Genomic DNA, 27,878 nt, shown 5'->3' with positions numbered 1-27,878 from the left:
ACCCACACAATTGTTGCTGTGATGACAAACACTTGTTGCTATGACGACACATACACACTTGCTGCTATGACGACACATACACACTTGTTGCTATGACGACACACCCACTCGCTGCTATGACGACGACATACACACTTGCTGCTTTGACGACAAACACACACTTGTTGCTATGACGACACACCCACACAATTGTTGCTGTGATGACAAACACTTGTTGCTATGACGACACATACACACTTGCTGCTATGACGACACATACACACTTGTTGCTATGACGACACATACCCTTGTTGCTATGACGACACATACCCACTCGCTGCTATGACGACGACATACACACTTGCTGCTTTGACGACACACACTTGTTACCATGACGACAGACTTTTTGCTATGACGACACATACACACTTGCTGCTTTGACGACAAACACACACTTGTTACTATGACGACAGACTTTTTGCTATGACGACACATACACACTTGTTGCTATGACAACACATACACACTCGCTGCTATGACGACACATACACACTTGCTGCTTTGACGACAAACACACACTTGTTACTATGACGACAGACTTTTTGCTATGACGACACACACACACTTGTTGCTGTGACGACATACACACACTCGTTGCTGTGACGACACACACACTTGTTGCTGTGATGACATACGCACCTGTTGCTGTGACGACACACTTGTTGCTATGACAACACTACGAATGTAATACTAAATGGTATAATTATAAACCGCGGTAAAATTCAAGACGGTTAGTAATACGGTTCACATTTTTAATTACCGAAAATCTGTCATTTATGAATGCATTTTAGGCAACACTGCATGCATGTATCAGGGGATGTGTCGAGAACGTTGCCACAACTTGTTTAGAAAATCTTCAGGTTTTTTTTACTGGGATGCTCACTCGTCATTTATTTAACTTCTACTTTTATCAGCTTTCAAATAACATCAATACTAGCTATAATGTTTTGTCATCTCATTTAATTGAACGCAGGCTGTGAAAATTGTGTATTCGATGTGAGAGGTATCACTGCTGTTTATTTTTGTTGGCCAAACTGTTGCACTAAACCACTACGAGGCGTTGTTGGAGAATAACAAAGCTTGTTTATTTGACTTCATCTTCATTAGCCACACTGCTTTGTGTTTTATTTTGATATCAAAAAGTAAACACCATGTTTTTGACATAACTCGTGTTTTTTTCATTTCAAAGTTATTACTTTAAAGACCCACTGAAATGATTTTTTTTTTATTTAAACGGGAATAGCAGATCCATTCTATGTGTCATACTTGATCATTTCGCGATATTGCCATATTTTTGCTGAAAGGATTTAATAGAGAAAATCGACGATAGAGTTCGCAACTTTTGCTCGCTGATAAAAAAAAGCCTTGCCTGTACCGGAAGTAGCGTGACGTCACAGGAGCTAGTATTCCTCACAATTCCCCATTGTTTACAATGGAGCGAGAGAGATTCGGACCGAGAAACTGATGATTACCCCATTAATTTGAGCGAGGAGGAAAGATTCGTAGATGAGGAACGTTACAGTGAAGGACTTGAGAAACAGTGATGGACGTATCTTTTTTCGCTCTGACCGTAACTTAAGTACAAGCTGGCTCATTGGATTCCACACTCTCCTTTTTTTATTGTGGATCACGGATTTGTATGTTAAACCACCTCGGATACTATATCCTCTTGAAAATGAGAGTCGAGAACGCAAAACGGACATTCAGTGCCTTTTATCTCCACGACAATACATCGGCGAAATGCTTTAGCTACGAGCTAACGTGATAGCATCGTGCTTTAACTGCATATAGAAACAAAAAAATAAACCTCTGACTGGAAGGATAGATAGAAAATCAACAATACTATTAAACCGTGGACATGTAAATACACGGTTAATGCTTTCCAGGCTGGCGAAGGTTAACAATGCTGTGCTAACGACGCCATTGAAGCTAACTTAGCAACTTAGCAACGGGACCTCACAGAGCTATGCTAAAAACATTAGCTCTCCACCTACGCCAGCCAGCCCTCATCTACTCATCAACACCCGTGCTCACCTGCGTTCCAGCGATCGGCAGAAGGACAAAGGACTTCACCCGATGCGTTTGGCGGCCCGGAGACGTAGGAAGTCAAGGTGAGGTCGGCGGCTAGCGCGGCTAGCGCTCCAACAAAGTCCTCCTGGTTGTGTTGCTGTAGTCCGCTGCTAATACACCGATCCCACCTACAACTGTCTTCTTTGCAGCCTTCATTGTTCATTAAACAAATTGCAAAAGATGTCCAAAATACTGTGGAATTATGAAATGAAAACAGAGCTTTTTGTATAGGATTCTACGGGTACCATAACTTCCGTTACTCTGACTTAGTCACGCGCATACGTCATCATACCGCGACGTTTCAGCCGGATATTTCCCGGGAAGTTTTAAAAGTCACTTTATAAGTTAACCCGGCCGTATTGGCATGTATTGCAATGTTAAGATTTCATCATTGATATATAAACTATCAGACTGCGTGGTCGGTAGTAGTAGGTTTCAGTAGGCCTTTAAAAACCTTTCATGTGACACAGTATTTTGTTAATGTTTTATGGCGTACAGTTAATTCTTATACAACATGTTTCTGCTCAAACTCTTAATGGATCTGTCCCGATACAGCATCTACATGTACAGTACATTCAAATGTACATAACTTAAAAAAATACATCCCTCTATCAAAATGTAAAAATAGAGGTAAAGACGTCTTGTAATGAGAAAAAGATGACACGTTGATACTCTTAATGAACACATACACAAACATTTGTATTTAAATAAATGGGTAACGTTTATCTATAGCTTATTTATTAGACATTACAAATTACAGGATGGCGTCACGTTCACACCCCAACACTGTTTTACCTAAAATAAAAAAATAATCCTGATTAATAGTCGTGATTTTAATATTGATCAAAATAGTCTTAATTATTATTTTGGTCATAATCGTGCAGCCCTATGTATAAGACTAGATCTTATACATGAACACTATTTTTATTTATATGAACAAAAAGTGCAGTTACGTCTTATGGCCATCAGGTGCCATCTTGCAAAATGCTTACATTTGTTTTTATTTGTTTATCTCTTATGTCCATAAAGTGCTATATTGCACAATATTCACATGTATTTGTATTTATATTTGGTATTTTTTTTCTTCTGGCATATAACTGTGTTTATAATGTTTGTGTTGCTTTCATGTTCACATTTAATTTCTGCTTTTTATCTACAATAATGTTTCTTCTACAAAGGAAATGATTTTGAATGTGTTGTTTGTGTTTTTTTCTTCTTTTAAATAAAACTTGGTTAAAAGACTTCAGTGTAAGTACTTTCTGAAACTGTTGAGCACATTTAAGAATACCGCGATAATAATAACCGTGATAAGAAATGTTGACATCGTGACATCTCTAGACAACACACACTTGTTGCCATGACAACACAGGTCAGCAATGCTAGCAGGAATGCTAATGCTCACCCTTTTACGTTTGACCACAGCACCGTAACCTTTTAGGGGCTCGATCACTTTGGCCTCCAGTCGCTCCACCTGGAAGATAAAAAAAAAAAAAACTTACCCAGAATAATGATAAGTAATTCATTATTATCAGTATTGTAATTATTACCTGCGCTTGGCGGTAGTCCTGAATCTTGGCCAGGTGACTCGCAAAATGCTTCAAACCCGTCTTGAGGCTGGGAGTCTCCGTGTCAGAATACTTGCCCAGCTCTCGCACCAGCAGGTCCGCCTTGTCCCGAAGACGCGCCGAGTTACGTCCGTACGACGCGAACATCTGACACATCTCGCCAAAATGCTTCTCCACGTTACTGATGCGCTCCTGAATCCTCTTTGTCTGATTGTCCCTGAACACACCGCTCATTAATAATGCATTCATATCTTCTATTTTATACGTCTTTAATACAACAATCATATCTGCTATTTTATACGTCTTTAATAACACATTCATCAGCTATTTTATACGTAACTAATAACACATTCATAACTCTTATTTTATAGGTCTTTAATAACACATTCATACTTGCTATTTTCATCCATCCATCCTCTACCACTTGTCCCCGTCGGGGTTGTGGGGGGTGCTGCAGCCTATCCCAGCTGCATTCGGGCAGAAGGCGGGGCACACCCTGGACAAGTGTCCACCTCATGGCAGGGCCAACACAGATAGACAGAGAACATTCACACTCACATTCACACACTAGGGACCATTTAGTGTTGCCAATCAACCTATCAGGTGCATGTCTTTGGAGGGGAGAGGGGCCTATCCCCAGGTGCATGTCTTTGGAGGTGGGAGGAAGCCGGAGTAGCCGGAGGGAACCCACGTAGTCACGCAGAGTACATGCAAACTCCAACACGAGCCCGGGGATCGAACCCAGGACCATCGTATTGTGAGGCACACGCACTAACCCCTGTCGTACCGTGCTGCACCTGCTATTTATACATCGTTAATAACACATTCATATCTGCTATTATATACGTCATTAATAACACATTGATTTCTGCTATTTTATACATCATCAACACATCCATAACTGTTATTTTATACGTCATTAATAACACATCCATAACTGTTATTTTATACATCATTAATACCACATTCATATCTGCTATTTTATACATCATTAATACCACATTCATATCTGCTATTTTATGTCATAATAACACAATCATATCTGCTTACTTTATACATCATTAATAACACATTCATAACTGTTATTTTTAACCTCTTTAATAACACATTCATATTTGCTAATTTTCATAATTAACAACACATATCTATTAATTTATACGTAATTAATAACATTCATATCTGCTATTTTATACATCATTAATAACACATTCATACCTATTATTTTAGACATCATTAATAATGCATTCATATCTACTATTTTATACATCATTATAACACATTTATAACCTATTTTATACATCATTATAACACATTTATAACCTATTTTAAACGTCATTATTAACACATTTATATCTGCTCTTTTTATTGTCATTAATAACACATTCACATCTGCTATTTTTCATCATTAAACAACGCATTCATAACTGTTATTTTAAACGTTATTAATACCACATTCATAACTATTATTTTATACATCATTAATGACACATTTATATCTGCTATTTTTCATCATTAACCACACATTCATAACTGTTATTTTATACGTCATTAATAATGGCCCTAGTGTGTGAATGTGAGTGTGAATGTTGTCTGTCTATCTGTGTTGGCGGCTTGTCCAGGGTGTACCCCGCCTAACGTTCGAGTGCAGCTGAGATGGGCTCCAGCACCCCCCGCGACCCTGAGAGGGACATGCGGTAGAAAATGGATGGATGTATGGATAATAACACATTTATATCTGCTATTTTTAACGTCACTAATAAAACATTCATATCTGCTATTTTTCATCATTAACAACACATTGTCTACTAATTTATACATCATTGATATTACATACATATTTGCTTTTTATACATCATTATTACATTAATATCTGCTTTTTATACAACATTAATAACCAATTCATAACTGTTATTTTACACGTCATTAATAATACATTCATATCTGCTATTTTATACATCACTAATACCACATTCGTAACTGTTATTTTATACGTCTTTAATAATACATTCATATGTGCTATTTTTCATCATTAACAACACATTCATATCTGATATTTTATACATCATTAGAGACATTCATACCTGTTATTTTATACGTCATTAATAATGGATTCATATCTGCTATCTTATATATCACTATAACACATTCATAACTGTTATTTCAGACGTCATTAATAACACATTTATATATGCTATTTTTAACGTCATTAATAACACATACATATCTGCTATTTTTCATAATTAACACATTCATGTCTACTAATTTATACATCACTATTACATTCATATCTGCTTTTTATACATCATTATTATTACATTAATATCTGCTTTTTATACATCATTAATAACACATTCATAAATGTTATTTTATACATTATTAATAACACATTCATAACTGTTATTTTATACATCATTAATAACACATTTATATCTCCTATTTTTAACGTAATTAATAACATTCATATCAGCTCTTTTACACGTCATTAACAACATTCATATCTACTAATTTATACGTCATTAATATTTCATTCATATCTGCTTTTTATACATCATTAGTAACACATTCTTACATCTTTATTAACAAATTCATATCTGCTAGTTTATATGTCATTAATAACACATTCTTACCTCTTTAACAACACATTCATATCTATTTTATATGTCATTAATAACACATTTGTGCATTTCTGTGTTTATCAGTGTTTACAACCACACAATATGAAACCCAATACCATACAACTCAACTGTTATTTTATGTTTGCTTACAAAACAAGATATTTTGAATGATAAAATTATGTGTGTTGTACTTTTGTAGCTGTATGTTGATAATAGCGTCTTTGGAGTGGCAGCTGGTTGCATCAGCTCATCCATCCATCCATCCATCCATTTTCTACCCCTTGTCCCTTTCGGGGTTGCGGGGGGTGCTGGAGGCTATCTCAGCCGCAGTCGGGCGGAAGTCGGTGTACACCCTGGACAAGTCGCTCAGTGCTCCTCTAATGTCTTTTCTGTCCTTTGTGTCCTTTAATATTTTGTCTGTCCTTTGCGTCCTTGAATGTTTTGCTCTCGTTTCATACCAAGATGGCCGCCACGGCCCTGTACTCTCTGGTCATTAAGTTGATTTTTGTTTCTTGCATTGAGCAAAGAGCCCAGTATACTCCCAAGTCCAAATCCGTGTGTGTAAACATACTTGGCCAATACAATTGATTCTGATAACATACAACCAACTTTGTTTGTTTACAAAACAACATATTACACAAATGCGCTCACTGACAGTATAGTTCGCACTCTTTGAAAAGATAAATAATGGACATTGATATGTTTACAATATGCAAGACGGGAGATGAGGGACTGCTGCGCCATATTTCTCACAGAAACGGGGCTGAAACCATTTGTTCCGGACGAGGCAGTTAGCATCGAGGGGCTAACAATGTTTCGGTCGGACAGGAGCAGCACTCTCACCGGTAAATCCCGAGGCGGTGGTGTTTGCATAGACATCAACAACAACTAGTGCAACAATGGGAATATAGTCTCATGTCACTGCTCTAGCGATGTAGACCTATTAACTATAAAATGCAGGCCATTTTATTTACCCCGTGAATTCAGTGCTATGATCTTCACAGCAGTGTACATTCCTCCCAGTGCTAACATCAAACAAGCCTTGAATGCTTTGTACTTCTCTGTCAATGAACTGCAATCTACACATCCAGAGGGAGTTTTCATCGTGGCAGGGGACTTTAATCAAGCTAACATGAAAACTGTGTTCCCCCATTTCCATCAATATGGGAATTTTGGAACCAGGGGTGGAAGCACGCTGGACATGGTGTACAGCAATATCAAGCACACGTTCAAAGCTGCACCACGCCCCCACCTCGGCTCCTCAAACCATCTATCTGTGATGCTAATTCCTGCATACAAGCCCCTGCTGATCAGAAAGCAAGCTACAGTGAAGCAGGTGAGGACCTGGCCAGAGGGAGCAATGGAAACATTACAAGACTGCTTCGAAAGCACAGACTGGAGCATGTTCAAGGCAGCCGCCACTGACAATCATCAGACGTGTTGAGTAGTATGCAGAGTCTGTGTCCGCATACATTCAGAAGTGCATGGAGGATGTTAGTGTGATCAAGAACATCCCCACACGGGCCAACGAGAAACCCTGGATGAACAGTGAGGTACGTGCAATGCTGAAGGCTCGGAACAAGGCTTTTAAATCTGGCGACATGGTAGCACTTAAAACAGCCAGAGCTAACCTGAACCATGCCATTAGGGTTGCAAAGCGTGCTCACAGTCAGAAAGTGCAGGACTTCTTCGAGAACCCCACGAACACTAGACGAATGTGGCAGGGCATACATGTCATCACAGACTATAAAGCTGCCCCCCGTCCCTGTGACAACAGCATCAGCTTCCTTAACGACCTAAACAACCACTTTGTAAGGTTTGAGGCACTTGACACCACTCCGGCGAGGAAATCCATCTCTCGCCCTGATGAGCAGTCGCTCAACCCGGAGACAGTGGATGTCCGGAAAACCTTGAGGAGAGTGAACCCCTGGAAAGCAGCAGGACCTGATGACATTCCGGGCAGGGTGCTTAAGGGATGTGCAGACCAGCTGGCTGGGGTTCTTACAGACATCTTCAACACCTTGCTGACCCAGGCTGTGGTACCATCATGTTTTAAGACGGCCACAATAATTCCAGTGCCTAAAAACCCCACAATCTCCTCCCTCAATGATTATTGCCCCGTGGCACTCACCCCCATCATAATAAAGGGCTTCAAGAGGCTGGTAAAGGAATTCATTGTCTCCAGACTTCCCCCCACATTCGACCCATACCAGTTTGCTTATCGCCCTAACCGCTCCACAGAGGGCGCCATCTCCTCTGCACTCCACCTGAGGTTATAACATCTGGAAGGAAAGGACACACACGTGCGGATGTTGTTTCTGGACTTCAGCTCGGCGTTCAACACCATCATCCCGGAGCACTTTGTGAGCAAACTGGCCCCCCTTGGATTCAGTACCCCCCTATGCAACTGGTTGCTTGACTTCCGGTAACAGTTAGAGATGCTACCTCAGTAGAAGCATTTAAGTCCCATTTTAAAACTCATTTGTATAATCTAGCCTTTAAATAGAACCCCCTTTTTTATTTTTAGACCAGTTGATCTGCCGTTTCTTTTCTTCTCTCCTCTTCTCCCCTGTCCCTTGCGAGGGGGAGTTGCATAGGTCCGGTGGCCATGGATGAAGTGCTGGCTGTCCAGAGTCGGGACCCCGGGTGGACCACTAGCCTGTGCATCGGTTGGGGACATCTCTGCGCTGCTGACCCGTCTCCGCTCGGGATGGTTTCCTGTTGGCCCCGCTGTGGACTGGACTCTCGCTGATGTGTTGGATCCACTGTGGACTGGACTTTCACAATGTTATGTCAGACCCACTCGACATCCATTGCTTTCGGTCTCCCCTAGAGGGGGAGGGGGGGTTACCCACATATGCGGTCCTCTCCAAGGTTTCTCATAGTCATTCACCGACGTCCCACTGGGGTGAGTTTTTCCTTGCCCGTATGTGGGCTCTGTACCGAGGATGTCGTTGTGGCTTGTACAGCCCTTTGAGACACTTGTGATTTAGGGCTATATAAATAAACATTGATTGATTGATTCCTCACAGACAGACCCCAGTCTGTGAGAGTGGGTGACAACAACTCCAGTGCCATCTCCCTGAGCACCGGCTCCCCCCAGGGCTGCGTCCTGAGTCCGCTGCTGTTCACATTGATGACCCATGACTGCTGCGCCAGGTCCACTACTAACCACATTGTGAAGTATGCAGACGACACGACAGTAGTGGGCCTCATCCGTGACAACAACGACATGGACTACAGGGAGGAGGTAAAACATCTGGTTGACTGGTGCAGAACCAACAACCTGGTCCTGAACGTCGACAAGACCAAGGAGATCATCGTCGACTTCAGGAAGCACCAGTCCAGCCACACTCCACTCTTTATCAATGGTACAGCGGTGGAGATGGTAAGCAGCACCAAGTTCCTGGAGGTGCAGATAACTGACAATATGACCTGGTCCCTACACACCGTAGCTCTTGTAAAAAGAGCTCAGCAGCGCATGCACTTTTTGCGTCGGATGAAAAGAGCACAGCTCCCCCCCCCCCCATTCTCACCACATTCTACAGAGGCACTATAGAGAGCCTACTGACCAACTGCATCTCTGTCTGGACTGGAGCCTGCAGTTCCTCAGACTGGAAGTGTCTGCAGAGAGTGGTGAGGACAGCGGAAAAGATCATCAGGACTCCCCTTCCTCCTATCCAGGAAATCGCAAAAAGCCGCTGCCTGACCAGGGCTCAGAAAATCTGCAGAGACTCCTCCCACCCCCACCAAGGACTGTTTTCACTGCTGGACTCTAGAAAGAGGTTCTGTAACAGCTTCTTCCCTCGGGCCGTAAAACTCTTCAACGCATTAAAATAATCCCCTCAATTAGCCCCCAAAATGGATTAACTCGCTGGAATATAAAGACAATATAACATACATCCATAAACGTGGAAACATATGCAAAAGTGCAATATATTTATCTGAACAGTAATCTATTTATTTATATCTGCACCTTATTGCGCTTTTATCCTGCACTACCATGAGCTAATGCAACGACATTTCGTTCTTATCTGTACTGTAAAGTTCACATTTTGAATGACAATAAAATGAAGTCTAAGTCTATAAGTCTAAGTTTACGTCTGCTTCCTCGTACTCCTTTTCGGGACAAGTTGTGACGGGAAAGTGTCAATATTGTTGTAGCATATTGTAAGTGAATGCATGTTCGCAATAAACTAATACCATAACCATAACTTCAACTTGGCACTGCTCGCACTAGTTCGGTAACATGGTCATTACCATGACGACTGGAACCGAACCTTGCAAAACATGATGGAACAAACAATAAATAAATCATACCTCATCCGGGCGTCGGGTGTCCGACTCATCTGTGCTGAGAGGAATCACCAACAAATGTAACAAATTAACCAAATCTAACGTCAAAGGTCGACGATAACTGAGGATAGCGACTTAGCATGCGATGCCAACACCTAGCAGGCTATCGTCTCGGCAGTTCGGAGTCATACAGAAGGTCTTTGAAGAAGCAGGAGAAGAAGAAGCTATTTGAACGGCCTTTCAGGGAAGAGGAAGGGAAATAGAAATCCAGGAGGCGGAAGTAGAAGACAACAGCTCTGCTGGCGGCAATCGCGATTTCTACTGAGTGCAACCGTTGCCCCTAGAGGTCGGGGGAGGAAGCAGCAACTGTAATGTGAATGTATCCAACATGGGTGATAGTACCATAGACATCTTATAAGTAGACACAGCATTGGCTGCTGTGACGGGAGACATTTGGCCGCCATCTTGAAGTGGTGATGAGGAGCCGGCGAGCAGCCTAAACTGACAGTTGACAGGTAGAAAACAAAGATGCCGGGCTGGTGTTCAGCGTTTTCCTGCTCAAATGAGCGGACTGTTGAAAATAGGAATCGGGGGATTACTTTTCACAAGTAAGATTGAACATTAACGTACTATTGGTTGTATTTTGTGAAAATAATATTACCACAGAGTTGAGAAGGAGCAAAGATCTTCAATAGTACTGAAATCGTAGCCACTAGCAAACAAGAGTTTGACCATAACAGAATTGCTTGTCAATGAAATTAATTACATTTAAAAATGTCATACTTGAATAACATAAAGTTGAATAAATGATGAAGATAACGATTGTTAGACAGAATTTGGTTTTATTCTGAATCCAGTGAAACAGATTGGTGGTTTTAGCTGACTTTCAGGTGTTTATATATGTTTATGTTTAAGTATTTGGCAGACGCTTTTATCCAAAGCGACATACATAAAAAATACATATAAAACAATCACTGTAAACATGATCATTTAAGGGAAGAATGTAATACAAAATATCAATACAAAGTGTCAAGACAGAATAAACTCTGCTGCTGCAGCAACAGAGATACAGTCTATAGGTCCCTAAGACATACTTGCCAACCCTCCTGATTTTTCCGGGAGACTCCCGAATTTCAGTGGCCCTCCCAAAAATCTCCCGGGGCAACCATTCTCCCGAATTTCTCCCGATTTTCACCCAGACAACAATATTGAGGGCGTGCCGTGATGGCACTGCCTTTAGCGTCCTCTACAACCTGTCGTCGCGTTCGCTTTTACTCCATACAACCAGCGTGCCGGCCCAGTCACATGTTGTATGCGGCTTCTGCAGACAAGTAAGTGACTGCAAGACATACTTGATCAACAGCCATACCCCACACAGCAGAAGACTGCTATACGGATCCGCCTTCAAGTCGCCCAACCCGCGTTACTGTCACATTCGTTTTGGCTCCGCCTAGAGGATACAGCTCCGCCTCTGAAAATTGTACGGTCAGACAGCTGATCCTGAGCGGACTCGTGTCTGATTCGCATACGCGGACGCGACAAACCAAACCGGCGCGCGCCGCCTAGAGTTAGCCGACCAATGTCTGCACCCGCAGACGTGGACGCGCCTACTAGCGTGTACGTGCATGAGCCAAGATCTCTGGACTTTCTTTGCTGGAACACGAACGTAAGTATAGATTTATTGATTTATTGCTACATTCGCAGTAAAGATCAGCCTTTGTGTTTCCATCATCATTTATGTATGATTGTAATGACGTTGTTTGATATTAGGACTAGCAGTAAAACTTTATATTCTGTAAAAAAAGGCTTTTTTATTTCCAGCGCCGCCTCCCAGAATGCTTTGCATGGGGACGTGCGTCTGACGTCACGTATACAGAAAATTCAAAATGGCTGCACGCGGTAGGTGAGGCCCGAGCGAAGAAAAGTGGAAAAGAGTGTTATTCGTCAAAAAACCCACACAACGACGGTCATTTTTTCGCCGTGCTATTGTAAAATTGTCTTTTATCTGTGTTTTGTGTTCCGGGGGACCCCGACTCCAGAATGTGAAAGTTTCCCGCGTGAAGCCGGTGAGTAAAAAGTTCAATACAGTTAACTTAGGCCATCTTTTGTTAGACGCTGTGAATGTGTGTAGGTTACATGCTACGATATTCCACATATTTCCAACTGCTTGAAACGAAAGCGTATTACTTTATTGTCAGTGTTGTTTAGGCCCAGATCGCCAACGTTACTGCGTTAGTCAACAACGTAACGTTAACGGAGTGGAAACAGCCGTTCTTTGCCATTAATATGAGTGTGTATTATTTCTTTCTTTGTTCTTTAGTGGAGCTCGAGATCCTGTTTACTGTGGACTAGCTGTGTGTGACGCCATGTTGTTTTTGTTTACATTAAAAAAAAAAGGTATGTCTATGTGTTTTTTGGCATAGTTAATTGTAGAACAAAATATGAAATGAGGTGATGTGAGTGGGAAAAATTGCTGCACATATTAAGGATCCTTTTTCTTGATCTATATTTTTGTTATTTGCTGATGTATATATTTTATATGCTGTTTTTTATTTAATTAATTTATTAGAGACTATTTTATGCTTTATTTACCTTTTTTTATTATTATTATTTTATTTACTATTATTATTATTATTTCCACATGTAAGCATAAATAATTGATCATATTAGTACATTGTTTGATTGCTTTGCTTAATGCATTCCATAATTTAATTCCACATACTGATATACTGAAGGTCTTAAGTGTTGTACGTGCGTACAAATGTTTTAAATTACATTTCTCTCTAAGATTATTTTTCTCCTCTTTTTTTGAGAAGAATTGTTGTATATTCTTGGGTAGCAGGTTATATTTTGCTTTGTTTATAATTTTAGCTGTTTGCAAATTCACTATGTCGTGGAATTTCAGTATCTTTTTTCAATAAATAAAGGATTTATGTGTTCTCTATATCCAACATTATATATTATTCTAACTGATCTTTTTTGTAACACCGTTAATGAATGAAGTGTACTTTTGTAATTATTTCCCCATATTTCTACACAATAACTCAGATGTGTAACACTAGTGAACAGTAGAGAATATGAAGTGATTTTTTGTCTAGAACATGTTTTGCTTTATTCATTATTGACGTGTTTCTTGCTACTTTATGTTGTATATTTTTTACTTGAGATTTCCAGTTCAATTTATCATCAATCATTATACCTAGAAATTTGGTTTCATTTACTCTTTCAATTTCTATTCCGTCTATTTGTATTTGTGTTTGACTTTCTTTTCTACTGTTAACAAATAGCATTATTTTAGTTTTACTGAGATTCAAAGATAGTCTGTTTTTGTCAAACCATCTTTTTAATTTGTTAATTTCTTCTGTTATTATTTGTATTATCTTCTGTGTGTTCTCTCCTGAACAAAACGCTGTTGTATCATCCGCAAATAATACTAACTTTAAATCTTTTGTAACTTTACAAATGTCATTTATCTAGACATTGAATAATTTAGGTCCTATATTGATCCCTGAGGTACACCACAGGATATATTTAGCGTTGTAGACGAAACCACCACATTAATATTAAAGATATGGTTAACATTCTTAGTGCTAAAGATATTCCCCTCTCCTTGTATCCCTTCTCCCAGCTCCACCGTCTCGCCGAGTGCCAGCAAGAGTCATGAGTACTTGTCAACTCGACTCCTCAACTGGAGATAACTTTCTAGGTAAAGACTGATCTCCAAAATAATATCTCAGCATCCAGTAACCATGGTTAACAGATCTCAACCATTTAATACCAATTTATCTCCCTTAGCACCTCACCATGGGGAAGGACACATTCATATGCCTTCACCAGCACCTGCATTAAACATGCAGAGAGTTACACAAGGTAGGGACTGATCTCTGAAATATTAGTGTATAGATAGGCCCCTTGGGTATTACCAGTCATGGTTAACTGATGGCTCTCTCACAATGCCCACCTCACTAGGAACGGCAGTCCCTCCTCGACTCCCTCCACCCCCCTCACCAGCAGCCCTCAACATGTGGCAGACAGAGGAGCCTGGATCCAGCCTGGCCTACAGGCCAACATGGCGAGGGGAAAGAATGGCTGACAACATTTCCTGCTCTGGTGAGCAATAACTGACAAATACCGGATGGTCATTCTGTGCCACAAATTTTGGAAAAAATTCAAATTCACAAGCAATCACATATTTTCTTCAAACTTTGTCAATAACTTTTGTCATTAACTAAGGTCAATAGCTAATGTCAGGATTATGAGTAATGAGGATAAACACTGAAACATGTTAATTTTATACTGCTGTTTGTCAACAGCGCCTGAGGTAATCCACATCCTTAGCCTGCTGGTAACTATTAAGCACAACAGAGACCAGCTGATTGCGAAGGTAAACTTCTTTAGCCTTGAATAGGTCAATAATTCATAATGACATTGATTTTGATTCATTATTATTTTTTAAAGAAAGAAACAGCCTACATGGCAGCTTTGTGTGATTAGAGTAAACATTGCTACATTTTCTTGTAACATTTCACCTGTTTGCTCTTTAAATACCACTTTTAATGTTTTTTATTTATTTCGATCATATTTTTTAAAAATGTGCCCTGGGGCCGTTAAAAAATGACCTGCAGGCCGCAAATGGCCCCCGGGCCGCACTTTGGACACCCCTGGCCTACACGAATACAAACATAGAATGATAGTACAAATATAATAAGAAAACAATGTCAACCTCCCAAAGTTGGGTTATGGATATTTATTTATGCCCCCCACCCCCAACCCCCAGCCGCCGTCATCCAACAGAGCCAAACAAGTACTCTGATCAAGGAACCAAATAACGATATTGTTTAAACATTTTGGATGTCTTGCACACCTATACCCTGATCACAAATTCATAGTTTACGCACCTTATTTTAACCACCTCCAGTAACTTTAAGTCATGCTTTTTTTTCCAAATGCAATCTCCTTAATACCTATCACATATTTTGTATTGTGTAAGCATACTTGGCTTTGGATGCTTCCTACCATAAACATAAACGTATCTGTCTTGTAATCTTGTTTGATTACAGGTGCTGGGAGTAAAAATGTGTTGACAAGGTCAGCCACGGACGCTGAGGTCACCAAACACGCCATCAGGTGGTTCAACTTGGCGGGGGATCGGGCAAGACGAGTCCCGCTTCCACCTCCTCAGGAGGAATAGATATGTATATGTATAAATAAACAACCTTTTATTGGACTTCCTGTCATTCACCAGTTATTCATTTTCTGATATGTTAGCTGTGCATGGAGCAGCGTTTCCTTGAAGTTGTAGCCTAATAGATTAAATATGTTTATTTACTTTTTAAATATATATTAAATATATTTACTTTATAGAGTGAATTGACCATTTTCTGTTTCTGCCTATTGACAATATTGTTAGTTTAAAAATATAAGGCAATGCATATGTAAGCCTATATTGCTGTAGTAGGGCTTAGTGAATTTTTTAGTTTCCTATTTTATCCTACAGCAAGAACAGAAGGGATTTTGAAAATAAGATAAAGGGGTCCAAAACGGCCAGATGAGCCAGGGTTTTTATGAGTCCGTTGCTGGTCCGCGGCGGGAGGTTAGGCTTTGATCATGGGTGCGGAGCGCATTCAGCGCGCCGCCACGGCGGATCCGCTACCTGCCGCCGTGGCGGATACGTTCCTGAGTGCAAATGGACGCCGATGCTGGTCCGTTTCGCGGTTCCGTTCCGGAAAGCGCGATACCTGCGCGGGGGATCCGCCGCGGAGTGTTTTTGCTGTGTGGGACAGGTCACACTGAGTGTGGCCGTATAAACAACTTTAACACTGTTACAAATATGCGGCACACTGTGAACCCACACCAAACAAGAATGACAAACACATTTCGGGAGAACATCCGCACCGTAACACAACAGAACAAATACCCAGAATCCCTTGCAGCTCTAAATCTTCCGGGCTACAATATACACCCCCATCTTATATAGGATATAAGCATGTATATATAACCTAATCATATTGTTTCTTCAATTTAAAAATAGCTGACAGTTTTTTTCCCCCTTCTTTGGGATTATATTCCCAGTTTTGATCCCGGACGTCTGGTCACTTATAGCATATAAGAATATTCTATTACTGTTAGCAAACTATAAATAATAAAACACGTCAAAACATGTGTCCTTTGTCATAGCTACACTATGACAAAAAAATGCGTGAAAATCAGTGGTGTTCAGTGAGGTAAGATTAATTAAATGCACTGACAGTCATTGAGTGGAGCGGATCACCACTCCAAGATGGCGGCCCCGCGTCTCGGCAGCGCCAGTAGGCAGTAGCGGTCGATGCTGCGTCTACTTTTAAGATGTCTATGGATAGTACGGACTGAGGGAATGAGGACATGGCTTGGCAGGACGTTACAAGGAAAAAGAAAGACAGAAGCATTACTCTGCTAAGTGACAGCTCTGGATCAGAGTTCGAAGGTACGGCAGCAGAAAGATCGGTAAAAGCAGTGACGTGCTGTCAGGGGAGGCAAGTGAGGCAGTGCCTCACCTTGCCACCAGGGGGTAAAAGTCTTAACCATGACATGTTCAAAAACGAAGTAATAAAATAAAATAATTTTTTATATTTCTCTTTTGGTCTATGCTTTTCTATGTGATTTTGGTGTGGTTCCTGTGTATTTTGATAATTTTCATGGTCAAAATCGCGGAAATTCCCTGTTTCCTAATGAAAATAACACGGAAGATGAGAAGTGAGGCAGACACAGGTGGTGCCTCCACGGCTACACACAAAGTGTTTTGAGCGTGTGCATGTGAGGGGGCGCGTGCTTGTTGCCACTGGGAAAAGGTAGGCCTTAGGCAGCAAGTACCTCTGCCTCAAGGTAGGGGGCGATATATTGTCAACTTGCAGTTCAATGCCTCAGCAGTACTCTGACTCGCCACACTGGGACAAGTGGGGGCGCTCAAGCTAGCAGACACATGTCTCTCCAGCGGAAGCCAGCCTTTTTTCTCTTTTTTTTAAACTGTATTTATAACAAACATGGCATTTTTATTAAGAGTAAGCCACCGTTTGTGGGTGTTTTTTGCCAGATGCAAAAAATATTGTTTTATTGCTTGGAATGAAATTGAAATAAATGTGTCTGCCAATATGGATGATTATATACTGTATCCAAGATTAAATACTTCTCTAAACTGGACTTTAAGAAAAAATGAATGTGATCATACAAAGTACGTTTTCATGGAGGATAGCTATTGCTGCTTGAGATACAAATACAGAAAGGTAAGATACACTCACAATACTTTATTTATTTTGTTAAAAACAAATTGTTACGGTACAGGGGAAGAAAACGGCACAGAATGCAGGACGTCGTTTTAGCTCTATTTATTATATATATACAATATGCAATGAGCCGTGTAACTAAACCAAAATGTATATGTGTGCAACTAGGTGTAGTGATTATGTGTTGAGTGTTACCGGGAGTTGTTGAAGGTGCGTGTTGAGTGAGAGGCGGAAGTCCAAGAAGGGCAAAGCAGGCTCGGAGGTGCGTGAGCAGGCGTGATGTCAAGGGCAGGAGTGAGGCGTCAAAAGTCTGTGTACAGGCGGGAAGTCGAGATCCAAAAGGGGCAGCCAGGGAACAAGAGGGGAATACGGGGAGACGAGACACACAGCTCGTGATGCAGGAACGGAGGAATGCTGCTGGAAGACGACAAGGGACACGAGACAAATGAACACGGAGAGGGAGAAACGCAGAGAGAGAGAGAGTGCGCATAGAGCTAGATATGACGGCTTACTGTACTGGAACAGGTTGCTACATTCTGGCCAGGAACGCAGGTCTGCACTGGCTTAAGAAGCCCAGGGAGCTCATCAGCGACAGGTGTGCAGATTGCAGATTGATTGCAGCTGCCAGCTGCACCCGCAGTGGCGCGCGTAGGTGCGCTCTTGGAGGTGCGCTCTTGGAGGTGCGCCCAGCGCAGCGCACAGATGAAGGTGCACTGAGGTGCGCCCAGGCCGTGACACAAATGGGACCAAAAATTATTTAATAACTTTTTCAAATACTTTTTGGACCCATTTATATCATAATATCATTATGATAACGTTTTTATGAAAGCAAATTACTCCCTTCTTTTTCCTGTTATTCTAATGTGCAACCTAAATCAACAATGATTAGAGCTGCACATATGAATTTAAGTTAAAAAAAAAGTAGAAAAAAAACCCTCCAAAAGTATCTATGCCTCACCTGGTGTATAGTTCCCCGCACGTCACTGGGTAAAAGCCAGTAGGTCTGACATTAAATCTATAAATGAGCAAGATAAATGGAAAGTAATGATGACGTTTTTAGAAGAAGGAGTGCAATTTCATCCAATCAAGATGGCAAAAGAGATAGAAAAGCATGCAAGCAAAATCAAGTTTGCCAAATTCCTCAGCAACAGGAGGCTGCTGATTTTTGCAAAAGATAAAGCACTACTCTATTCACTACTACGCACTGATAAGGTGGGTGAGCAAAGAGTAAATGTAGGAATCCGTCCATTGAGGGGAGGGCTAAGGTCAGCTGTACGACAGGGGAAGCACAGCTCTCACCTCTTCCAGTGAGGCCACCTCAGACGCCACCAGCAACCCCAGTGGGCCTGCAGACGCCAGCTCTGGACACGCAGACAGCCCAGCCGCCTGCTGCTCCAGCTCTGGACACGGCAACAGCTCAGCCGCCTGCTGCTCCAGCTCCGGACACGCCGACAGCCCAGCCGCCTCAGCTCTGGATACGCCAACAGCCCAGCCGCCTGCTGTTTCAGCTATTGACATGCCATCTTCGTCTCCAGTGGGTCGTCCCACGGCGCCGCTATCTGCTCCAGTGGGTCCATCATCGGTGCTTGTCTGCAACATTTCCGCAGAGATAGATAGAAGGGAAATATGGTGTAATAAATGCAATTTTAGGGAAGGAGGAAAACACTAAATAATGTAGCAAGGCTCTAATAGGATATCTTAAGATCACAGGTTTAATACTTAAAGTGTAGGTTGTTTTGTTTGGTTTTGTAAGTTTTTCCTCTTGTTATGTGTGGTTTTGTGTAAATACATATTTTATATGTATATACCAACAACATAGTCTGTAATCCAAGTACTCACCCTGAGAATCCACACTCCAGTACAGTAGGTAGCGTAATGCACCTATAACGTTGGTTGCGATCCGCTGTAAAATGAAGAAGAAGAAGAAGGAGGACGAAAAAAAAAAAACAAGATGGCGTTTGACGTGGAAGGCGTCATTGTGGTTATTACAGTTAATTTATCTAAATCAGTACAAACATGCACACATATATGTCGTTTAATAGATTAGTTTGAGTGCACTTTCACGCTTCTCGTGCTAGTTTAGCCTGCTAGTTAGCTTAGCGGGTTAGCTGTTAACAAATAGACGCGGAAGTTATCAACACATCGCTAAGCAGAGATCAAGTGTGAGTGTAAAGTGTTGTGATTGTGTGAAAATGTGCGAAAGAACGATAGCAGAGTACGAGCAGGAACTTTTTCCAACAAAAGTGAAGAAGCGACAACCTCAACTACTGGACGCTGTTTTCAAGAAACATCAAGTAGTGTTACAAACAGCAGGTATGTTTATGTTTTACCCTCACATGTTTACTAACTTTATATTTGATTATTAACACTATTCTTAAGTATTTATTAAGTATAATCTTTTAAAACAAAAACTATCACAGCACATAGATTAGTTCAAGGGGGAACTGCACTTATTTGGGAATGTTACCTACCACTCACAATCATTATGAAATACATGACGACGGATGTATTTTTGTAATGCATTGTAACTCGTAAATAAAAGTCAGCTAACAATGGAGTCAATGAGAGGTACTCTATTCTACCCATAAAACCCAATAAATAACCATCTAAAAACCCATCTATAGCCGTTAAGCCCATACATCTACCATGAATTGATTAACGTGGACCCCGACTTAAACAAGTTGAAAAACTTATTCGGGTGTTACCATTTAGTGGTCAATTGTACAGAATATGTACTGTACTGTGCAATCTACTAATAAAAGTCTCAATCAATCAATCAACATCAGACAAATCAAAATTGCTGGGCATTGTCCTCAATTGTCAACTATCATGGCCTGAGCATATGAATACAATGGTTAGCAAAGTGGGTCGTGGTATAGCAGTCGCCGGAAAGTGTTTTTCCTATGTACGTTCTAACATCCAGGGTCAAGTTTGTAAATTATTAATTATGTGTCACTTGGATTATTGCTCAACAGTATGGTCACCCACAGCTGATACAAATATTGTTAAATTACAGATTTCTCAGAACATGGCTGCTAGACATGCACTGGGCTGTTCTATTAGAACTAGTATTGATAAGATGCATTCTAGCCTCTCATGACTCACTATTTAGCAAAGGATGTCTTCAGCTTTGGCCACATTTTGCTGTTGCGTGACCAACACAAAAATTGCCCTCATTTTTGTTTGACCAGATCGACTCCTGCATATGCTGTTAACGGTCATGTTGTCATACCTCGTTCAAAGACAAACTCAATGAAAAAAACAGTCATTTATAGAGCCATTGCTTTTTGGAATAATTAACCATTCCATATTCGTCTAATAAAAGTTAAATCAGCCTCTAGAAAAAGAGTACAAATGTATTTAATGGAATGGAAATGACCACAGTTGAGACAATAACATTAAACACAATTAATTTGTTATATTTTATGTCCTATTTTGAACCTGTGTTAATGTTCATGTTGATTGACGCAATTTCATCCTTTTTTAACGTATTTTATACATTTATTGATAGGGATAGATTATATTTTGAACTCATGTACAATCTTTTAGTTGTATTTTTGTGTTTTTAATGTGTTTTGCAATGTTTTGAACCGTTTCGTAATATGTGACGAGTGACATGTTAAAAGCAGGAAGAGGCTGTGATATAATGCTTTTAACACTTGGGAAAGTTAGCGCCCTCTCGGCGGCCGCATAAATGTGGCAAACAGACCCTTTTTGTGGTTAGCAAGAGTTGAATGAGAAGTGAGTGTGCATAGCTCGCCAGTGTTGTTTTTACAGATGTAAAAAAAAAAAAAGTAGTGGTCGTTTTTCAAGGCAAAACTGTTTTCTCCACAAAATATTTAATAACTTACAAGAGGACATAAGTCATACATTTTCCCACCACACTGTCCACTTGTTAGACATTTACATTAAATGTACTTTATAATATTTGACATGTTTTAGTGAAAATTAGTTTGTTTTGTTTTTGTTCTGCAGACGTCCAGCAGCTGATTAAATGTCAAGAAGAATGTCTCTGTCATACGCAGATCCTTCCAAGATCCTCTTGGAAGCAAGAGGATCTACAGCCCCCCCATGATAAAGAGGGAGAGGAGGACTCACCCCCTCACATTGAAGAAGGAGAAGAGGAGGAGCCAGAGCCATCCCACATTAAAGAGGGAGATCTCTGGATCAGCCAGGAGGGAGAGTGTCTTCTAGGGCAGGAGGAGGCTGATCTCACCAAGTTGCCACTGACTGTTGTCTCTGTGAAGACTGAAGACCATGAAGACAAACCACCTGAGTCCTCACAGCTTCATCACAGTCCAAGTAAGCGCAACATCCACATATCCTCTAATACAATGTTTGTAACAGATGTTCATCCAGGGTCCAACATTCTCAGGGTGGAGATATACAGTACTTGCTTGTTAACACGACCATTTCCAGTAAAAGTATACTTTGTTAGAGGGGAACTGCATTTAAAAAACAATCCTCATGTAAGACAAGAACACATAGGTTTTTCCATTTTATGCATTCTAATTTTAAAATACGGCAAGTACAAGGTGGCTAACAATGAAGCTAATACGAGTCCTCTATTGTGCCCTCTAAAAAAACATCCAAAATCCACCAGCAGTACTTCATTTACATGTCATGACCTGTTGGAGCCATCTAAAAAGAAATTACAAATGACGCATTTTCGTTGGTTTTGAGCGGTGACTCAATCAATGCAGGCTGTCTCCTTGATAATCAACCTGACACAGGTGCGCGAGCTGCGCACACAAGAGACGCCAGCAGAAATAGTTTTCGACCGCTCGGTACCGCTCAGTATTGAACCTTAGTTTGAAATCAAAAGAAAGTACAAAGCGTTTAAGTGATGCTGTTTTGGTTTTGTTTATTGATTTGGTTTGTTTACTTTCACATAGCATACACTCGCAACACGTATTTTGCTCATTCAAACACTCACCCACTACAACCTGGACATCTTCAAGCAAAACGACAGCAAGCAAGTGATACCGCAGCGTGTTGAGAATTCCATCCCGAGGCGCCCTTAAGGCTTATATTTGTTTGAAAGCCGAGCCAACATGACCGAAATATTAACAAGTATTAGAGATAAGGTTATTATAAGCACTAACACAGACAAACTATTTTAGCGGCGGCGTGATCACAGAGAGCTAACTAGCTTATGCTGCTATATTGACATAATGAGCTGCTGCATCGCCTCAGAGTTGGTGAAAGTTAATTTGAGATTATAAATCATGCATATCACCTGGACAGTAGGAGGTTGTGGACATAAACCCACAAGTTGGTCAACTTTGACCTCCAACTTAGACCTGAAGATGGTCAGAAAGACACGAAAAAAACACTTTTTTAACTGATTATGATGAATTGTTGATGTAAAGGGGAAGATATAAACATCCCATCAGTCTCTATCCCAGTGAGAGCAGACATTGTACAGTAAGTGATTGTTTTATTATGTTTGTATATCTTGAATTGCACTTAGCAATACTGCTACACGATGCTTAGTGTTTCTCTAAAGCTGCATCTGTTTAGCTTCTAAACCTTGTAGATCATCCTCTTTATATTCAGGATCAAAAATATAAGTTTCTGGATCATCATTTGTCCCAAAGTAGTCTTTGGTGTCTTTCATCAAGTCTGCCATGATTAGTAGTGTTGTTGGTGTTAAAGGGAAAGTAAACAATGTTATGCGTCTGTGAAATTAATACACCACCGTATGCTTAAAAAGACCTTAATGCGTAATTATTACATATTATGAATGTTACTACATGACTTATATACTTACAGTGTGTATATAAAACCGTGATGAAGGTTTTTGGATGTTTTTTTTAGAGAGCTTTATAGGCGGAATAGAGCGACTCCCATTGGCTCCAATGTTAGCTGACTCTTGTTAGCGTTGATTTATTTACTTGCCTGCAGATGTCCAGCAGCTGTTTGGTTGTCAAGAAAAATGTCTTCTACAGCCGCAAGGTGGTAGCTTCACTTTAAAGCAGGAGGATCCACAGTCCCCCCTTATTAAAGAGGAAGAGGAGGAAGTGTGGATCAGTCAGGAGGGAGAGTGTCTTCTAGGGCAGGAGGAGGCTGATCTCACCAAGTTTCCACTGACTGTTGTCTCTGTGAAGACTGAAGACCATGAAGACAAACCACCTGAGTCCTCACAGCTTCATCACAGTCCAAGTGATGAGAACATAGAGGTGGAGTCTCCAAGCAGCAGCTCAACTCAACACATGACAACAGAAGCTGATGGAGACCACTGTGGAGGATCACAAGCAGACAAGCTCTTAGCTCCACTATCAGATAGTGACGACATAACGTCAGACGTTGATGTAAATATGGAATCACACATGAGAAGACACACAGGAGAAAAACCCTTTAGTTGTTTAGTTTGCACAAAGAGCTTCGTTAGAAAATGGCAGTTGACACGACATATGACAATACACACAGGAGAAAGACCTTATAGGTGTTCCGTTTGTGCAAAAGGCTTTGTTAGAAACTCTCATTTGTCTCGTCACATGAGAACACACACAGGAGAAAAACCTTTCTTTTGTTCAGTGTGCGGTGAAAGATTCGCTTTCAAATGTAACATGCAAATACACATGAGAACACACACAGGAGAAACCCCCGACAGTTGTTCTGTTTGTGCAAAAGTCTTTGATAGAAAAGCTCATTTGTCTCGTCACATGAGATTACACACAGGAGAAAAACCTTTCAGTTGCTCAGAATGCGGTGTCAGATTCTCTTACAAATGTAATATGCAAATACATATGAGAACACACACGGGAGAAAAACCGTTCAGTTGTTCAGAATGTGGGCTCAGATTCTCTAACAAATGTAATATGCAAATACACATGAGAATTCACACGGGGGAAAAACCTGTCATGTGTTCGGTGTGTAATAAAACATTCTCTCGCAAACCTAATATGCTGTTACACATGAGAACACACACAGGAGAAAAACCTATAAGTTGTTCAGTGTGCGGCAAAAGATTCTCGCGCAAACGTACTATGCAATTACACTTAAAAACACACAGATGAGAATAATGTTTCCTTTTTGAAAGTCCTCTTTCACTAATAATCTACTGCAGGGCTACTCGAGAGTTTGAAAATAAATTTGGGTCTGGACTACGAGTCAGCCTGGGCACCATCTGGACCCAGCCTTCCAACTTTATGTTATAAATATTATAATATTGTTGAGTTTCCCGGTTAGAAATTAAATAAAAACATGGTTTAGTGTATTTGAATATGATCCACAACAATCTGTTAAATATAACTGTTTCAATGTGTCACTTAAAGTCAAAATTGGAATAATATCCCATTCTCATAAAAGTGTTTAAAATACTTCCACAGGAATACATCACACCCTGACCTTTAACAGTTATCCTGACCAGGGTTTCCGCGGGTTATTAAAAAGCATTAAAAGTCATTAAATGAATTTTGCATCATTTTAGGCCTGAAATTACATTAAAAATCATTAATGATGTCCAGAGTCATTAAAAAATGTCTTACAATTGTTATCGATAGTCAATAAGTCGATTATTTTAACAACAAATCAGAATTAACTTGATAAGTTTGCCATAAATTCATCCATAAATTATAAATTTCATTTTTTTATCTCTGGCTTTCTAAATGGATACAAGAGGTCTCACTCTGGGCATCACTCTCAGCACCTGAGCATGTTTATTTGACAATGGACCTAAATGGACAGACGGAGAGAAGCCTCTTGTCAATCATCCACAATCTTTGTTTCGGTGAGCAGGCAGGCCGCTAGCTTACACAAAATACAAGAAGCACTAGGCGCAAACAAGATGATCATAAAGCCAAATGTTCCTGTTTGGGAATATTTCATCTTCAAACTGAATGAGCAATATGAGTCCATCAGCACGGCCCAACTAGCAAGTCTGCAACTAAACAAGACAACAAAACAAACCGCCCAACCCAGTTTTTCCAATTGGGGAACAAACTGCACTTTAAGATGTTCAATATTTATTGAAGTACACATTTTGCTAACAGACATTAAGAGTCTATTTTATTATTGTGTTTGTTTACCTATTTTGGATAATGAAGTTACTGACTTTACAATAGTAAAAATAAACTACAGTAATGAAAATACTGTGTGTTTAATGGGATGCCTTATTAGTATTATTATGTATATAATTAATACTTAATTCGGTCACAGTTAGTGGATACTATTCAGCTATTCAATATTATTATTGTCAAATGCTTACAATTTTGTCTTTATGGACAATTGCATGCTTCTGACTACATATAATAATGATCTGACTCAGGACATGGGCGTTGAGTTTGTTAAAAAAGCATTACATTAGTTTTGCTAAAGCCTACAGAAATTGCAGTCACAAAGGCTTGGAATGTGGAGCTCGCCTTGTCTGGAGCCTGCTTAGACTCTTTTCTGTTTTTCTTAAGTTTACTGGATATCATTTAACCATCTTACTAACATTTGTATTTTTAGTATTATGAAGATTTCTGACTCCAGGAGAATACAAAGGTGGCCAACTCCTGTAACAATAAAATAGAACTTGTGTTTCATTTTAGTTTATTTTGTTCATGTTAGTACCTTCTTTGTACAGCACGTGTGTCTCTTGCGTCAGTCATGTACATGTTGTACATTGTAAATAATATAAATAATTCAATGTATATACTGTGATGATTAGCTTGTGTGATGACTGTATTATGCTGATAGTATATATTTGTACCATGAATTGATTAACGTGGACCCCGACTTAAACAAGTTGAAAAACTTATTCGGCTGTTACCATTTAGTGGTCAATTGTACGGAATATGTACTGCACTGTGCAATCTACTAATAAAAGTTTCAATCAATCAATCAATGTTGGGTTCATTTGGGTCAGGTGGATTCCAAAGCCAACCACTGGAGGGCGTGCTTAATGTCAGGTACATTGGACTTTTACGTTTCATAAAACAAATTACAATGACAAAAAAAACGAATTAACAAAAGACCAAATAATGATTACTTACGCAAACCAAATTAAAAACTGAAGAAACGATTTATAATTTCAGAAAACACAAATAAAACTTCTGAGAGCAGAAAGTGAATGCTCCAAATCACAGACTGACAGCTAAGTCAACCAATTATTTTGTCCTTGAGTCTTTACCAGTGGAGGCTGGTGACTTCCAGAATTGAGGAGGCCATTTTTTTCCGCTTGCTCACTTCACTCGCGATGGAATGTTCCCTGTTCTCTTATCTGTCTTTGTGCTGGCCAAAGGCATACTATTTGGAGTGTAAGCTACAGTCAGAAAGTTCTTGCTGATGCAATTCATTGTGCAGAGCTTAGCCTTGTGCCTTCCTGAAGAAATTACATTGCTGTAAGTCTATGAGCCTGCCTGATAATTAAGCTGAGAAATGACATTTGGATGTTATATAAACGCCAAGTGAACATGTGTAAAAGGCAGGAATTTTAATTATGTAGTTAAAAACAATTTTGTTTAGCTTACATTTTTCATTCTTCTACAGCTTCAACATGTAATCACCAATTTAATCAAGTTTAGCATATAAAAAAGATAAGATAACACTTTCTTTATCATATGTAGTTTTATTCAATATATTTAATATAAAATATGTAAAAATATGGTTCCAGTTGGCTTTATCTGCTGAGAAACACAGACAAAATGGAGTGTTATTACTACTGAGAACTAGTGGTGTAACACTGGTAGAGACATCTAATTAGTTCAACTCACATCTGGTTTAGCTGAGGGGCGGCATGCTCTCTCCTGGACTCCTGGAAATCTGTCTCAGAGATGTTGTCAACTCAAGGAGAAATGCCTAGAGTGAAGGGTTTAACGTTAACGCATATCTATCTCCAGCCCAAGATCTCAAATTGCGCCAGAATCTCGCCGATTTCCGAGGTCGTTTTAAGCAAAAGTATTTGGCTATATGAGCTATAAACTTCACGGATGATAGCCAGGGGTGTTCTCTAAATTTCCTGAAAAGCACAAGTTGATAGGACACTCGTAGCCACTATGGCGGGTGTTTGTTTGACTGAAGTGGCTGGCGAATTCTCAAAATGGCTT

The 27,878-nt window shown here is 40.1% G+C and overlaps 2 protein-coding genes and 1 long non-coding RNA gene across 3 annotated transcripts in view; 1 reads left to right on the top strand and 2 right to left on the bottom strand.

Annotated features, from left to right (window-relative positions):
- LOC133635817 (CBY1-interacting BAR domain-containing protein 1-like) overlaps positions 1-10,644 on the bottom strand; it is a 13,248-nt gene extending 2,604 nt beyond the window's left edge. Inside the window, exons 1-3 of the mRNA XM_062029141.1 lie at positions 10,610-10,644; positions 3,657-3,891; positions 3,512-3,580 (exon numbers count right to left, since the gene is read on the bottom strand). Coding sequence (XP_061885125.1) covers positions 3,512-3,580; positions 3,657-3,891; positions 10,610-10,638 — 333 coding nt within the window. The 5' untranslated portion in view covers positions 10,639-10,644. The remainder of the gene's footprint in view (positions 1-3,511; positions 3,581-3,656; positions 3,892-10,609) is intronic.
- Positions 10,645-19,384: 8,740 nt separating this feature from the next.
- On the bottom strand, positions 19,385-22,116 carry LOC133635818 (uncharacterized). The gene is made up of 3 exons (XR_009822125.1): positions 21,943-22,116; positions 19,684-19,747; positions 19,385-19,434 (listed from the first exon to the last, which is right to left on the bottom strand). It is a non-coding gene; the product is annotated as an uncharacterized LOC133635818 (long non-coding RNA).
- Positions 19,784-26,446, top strand: LOC133635808 (zinc finger protein 391-like). Its single transcript, XM_062029118.1, has 3 exons — positions 19,784-20,157; positions 21,820-22,146; positions 23,752-26,446. The coding sequence occupies exons 1-3, from the start codon at positions 20,037-20,039 to the stop codon at positions 24,864-24,866; spliced, it is 1,563 nt and encodes a 520-aa protein (XP_061885102.1). The 5' UTR covers positions 19,784-20,036; the 3' UTR covers positions 24,867-26,446.
- Positions 26,447-27,878: the final 1,432 nt, after the last annotated feature.

Source organism: Entelurus aequoreus, linkage group LG20 (genome assembly GCF_033978785.1).
Source record: "Entelurus aequoreus isolate RoL-2023_Sb linkage group LG20, RoL_Eaeq_v1.1, whole genome shotgun sequence".
NCBI lineage: Eukaryota > Metazoa > Chordata > Actinopteri > Syngnathiformes > Syngnathidae > Entelurus > Entelurus aequoreus.
Note: the sequence above shows the minus strand (reverse complement) of the source record. Positions and strands in the feature narration are given on the sequence as shown.

Bases quoted from the DNA above. Each gene is read 5' to 3' on its own strand.
- LOC133635808 (XM_062029118.1), top strand. From the start codon at position 20,037: ATGTGCGAAAGAACGATAGCAGAGTACGAGCAGGAACTTTTTCCAACA. The intron at 20,158-21,819 runs GTATGTTTATGT...TTTGTTCTGCAG, and splicing joins AGTAGTGTTACAAACAGCAG to ACGTCCAGCAGCTGATTAAA. The intron at 22,147-23,751 runs GTAAGCGCAACA...ACTTGCCTGCAG, and splicing joins ACAGCTTCATCACAGTCCAA to ATGTCCAGCAGCTGTTTGGT.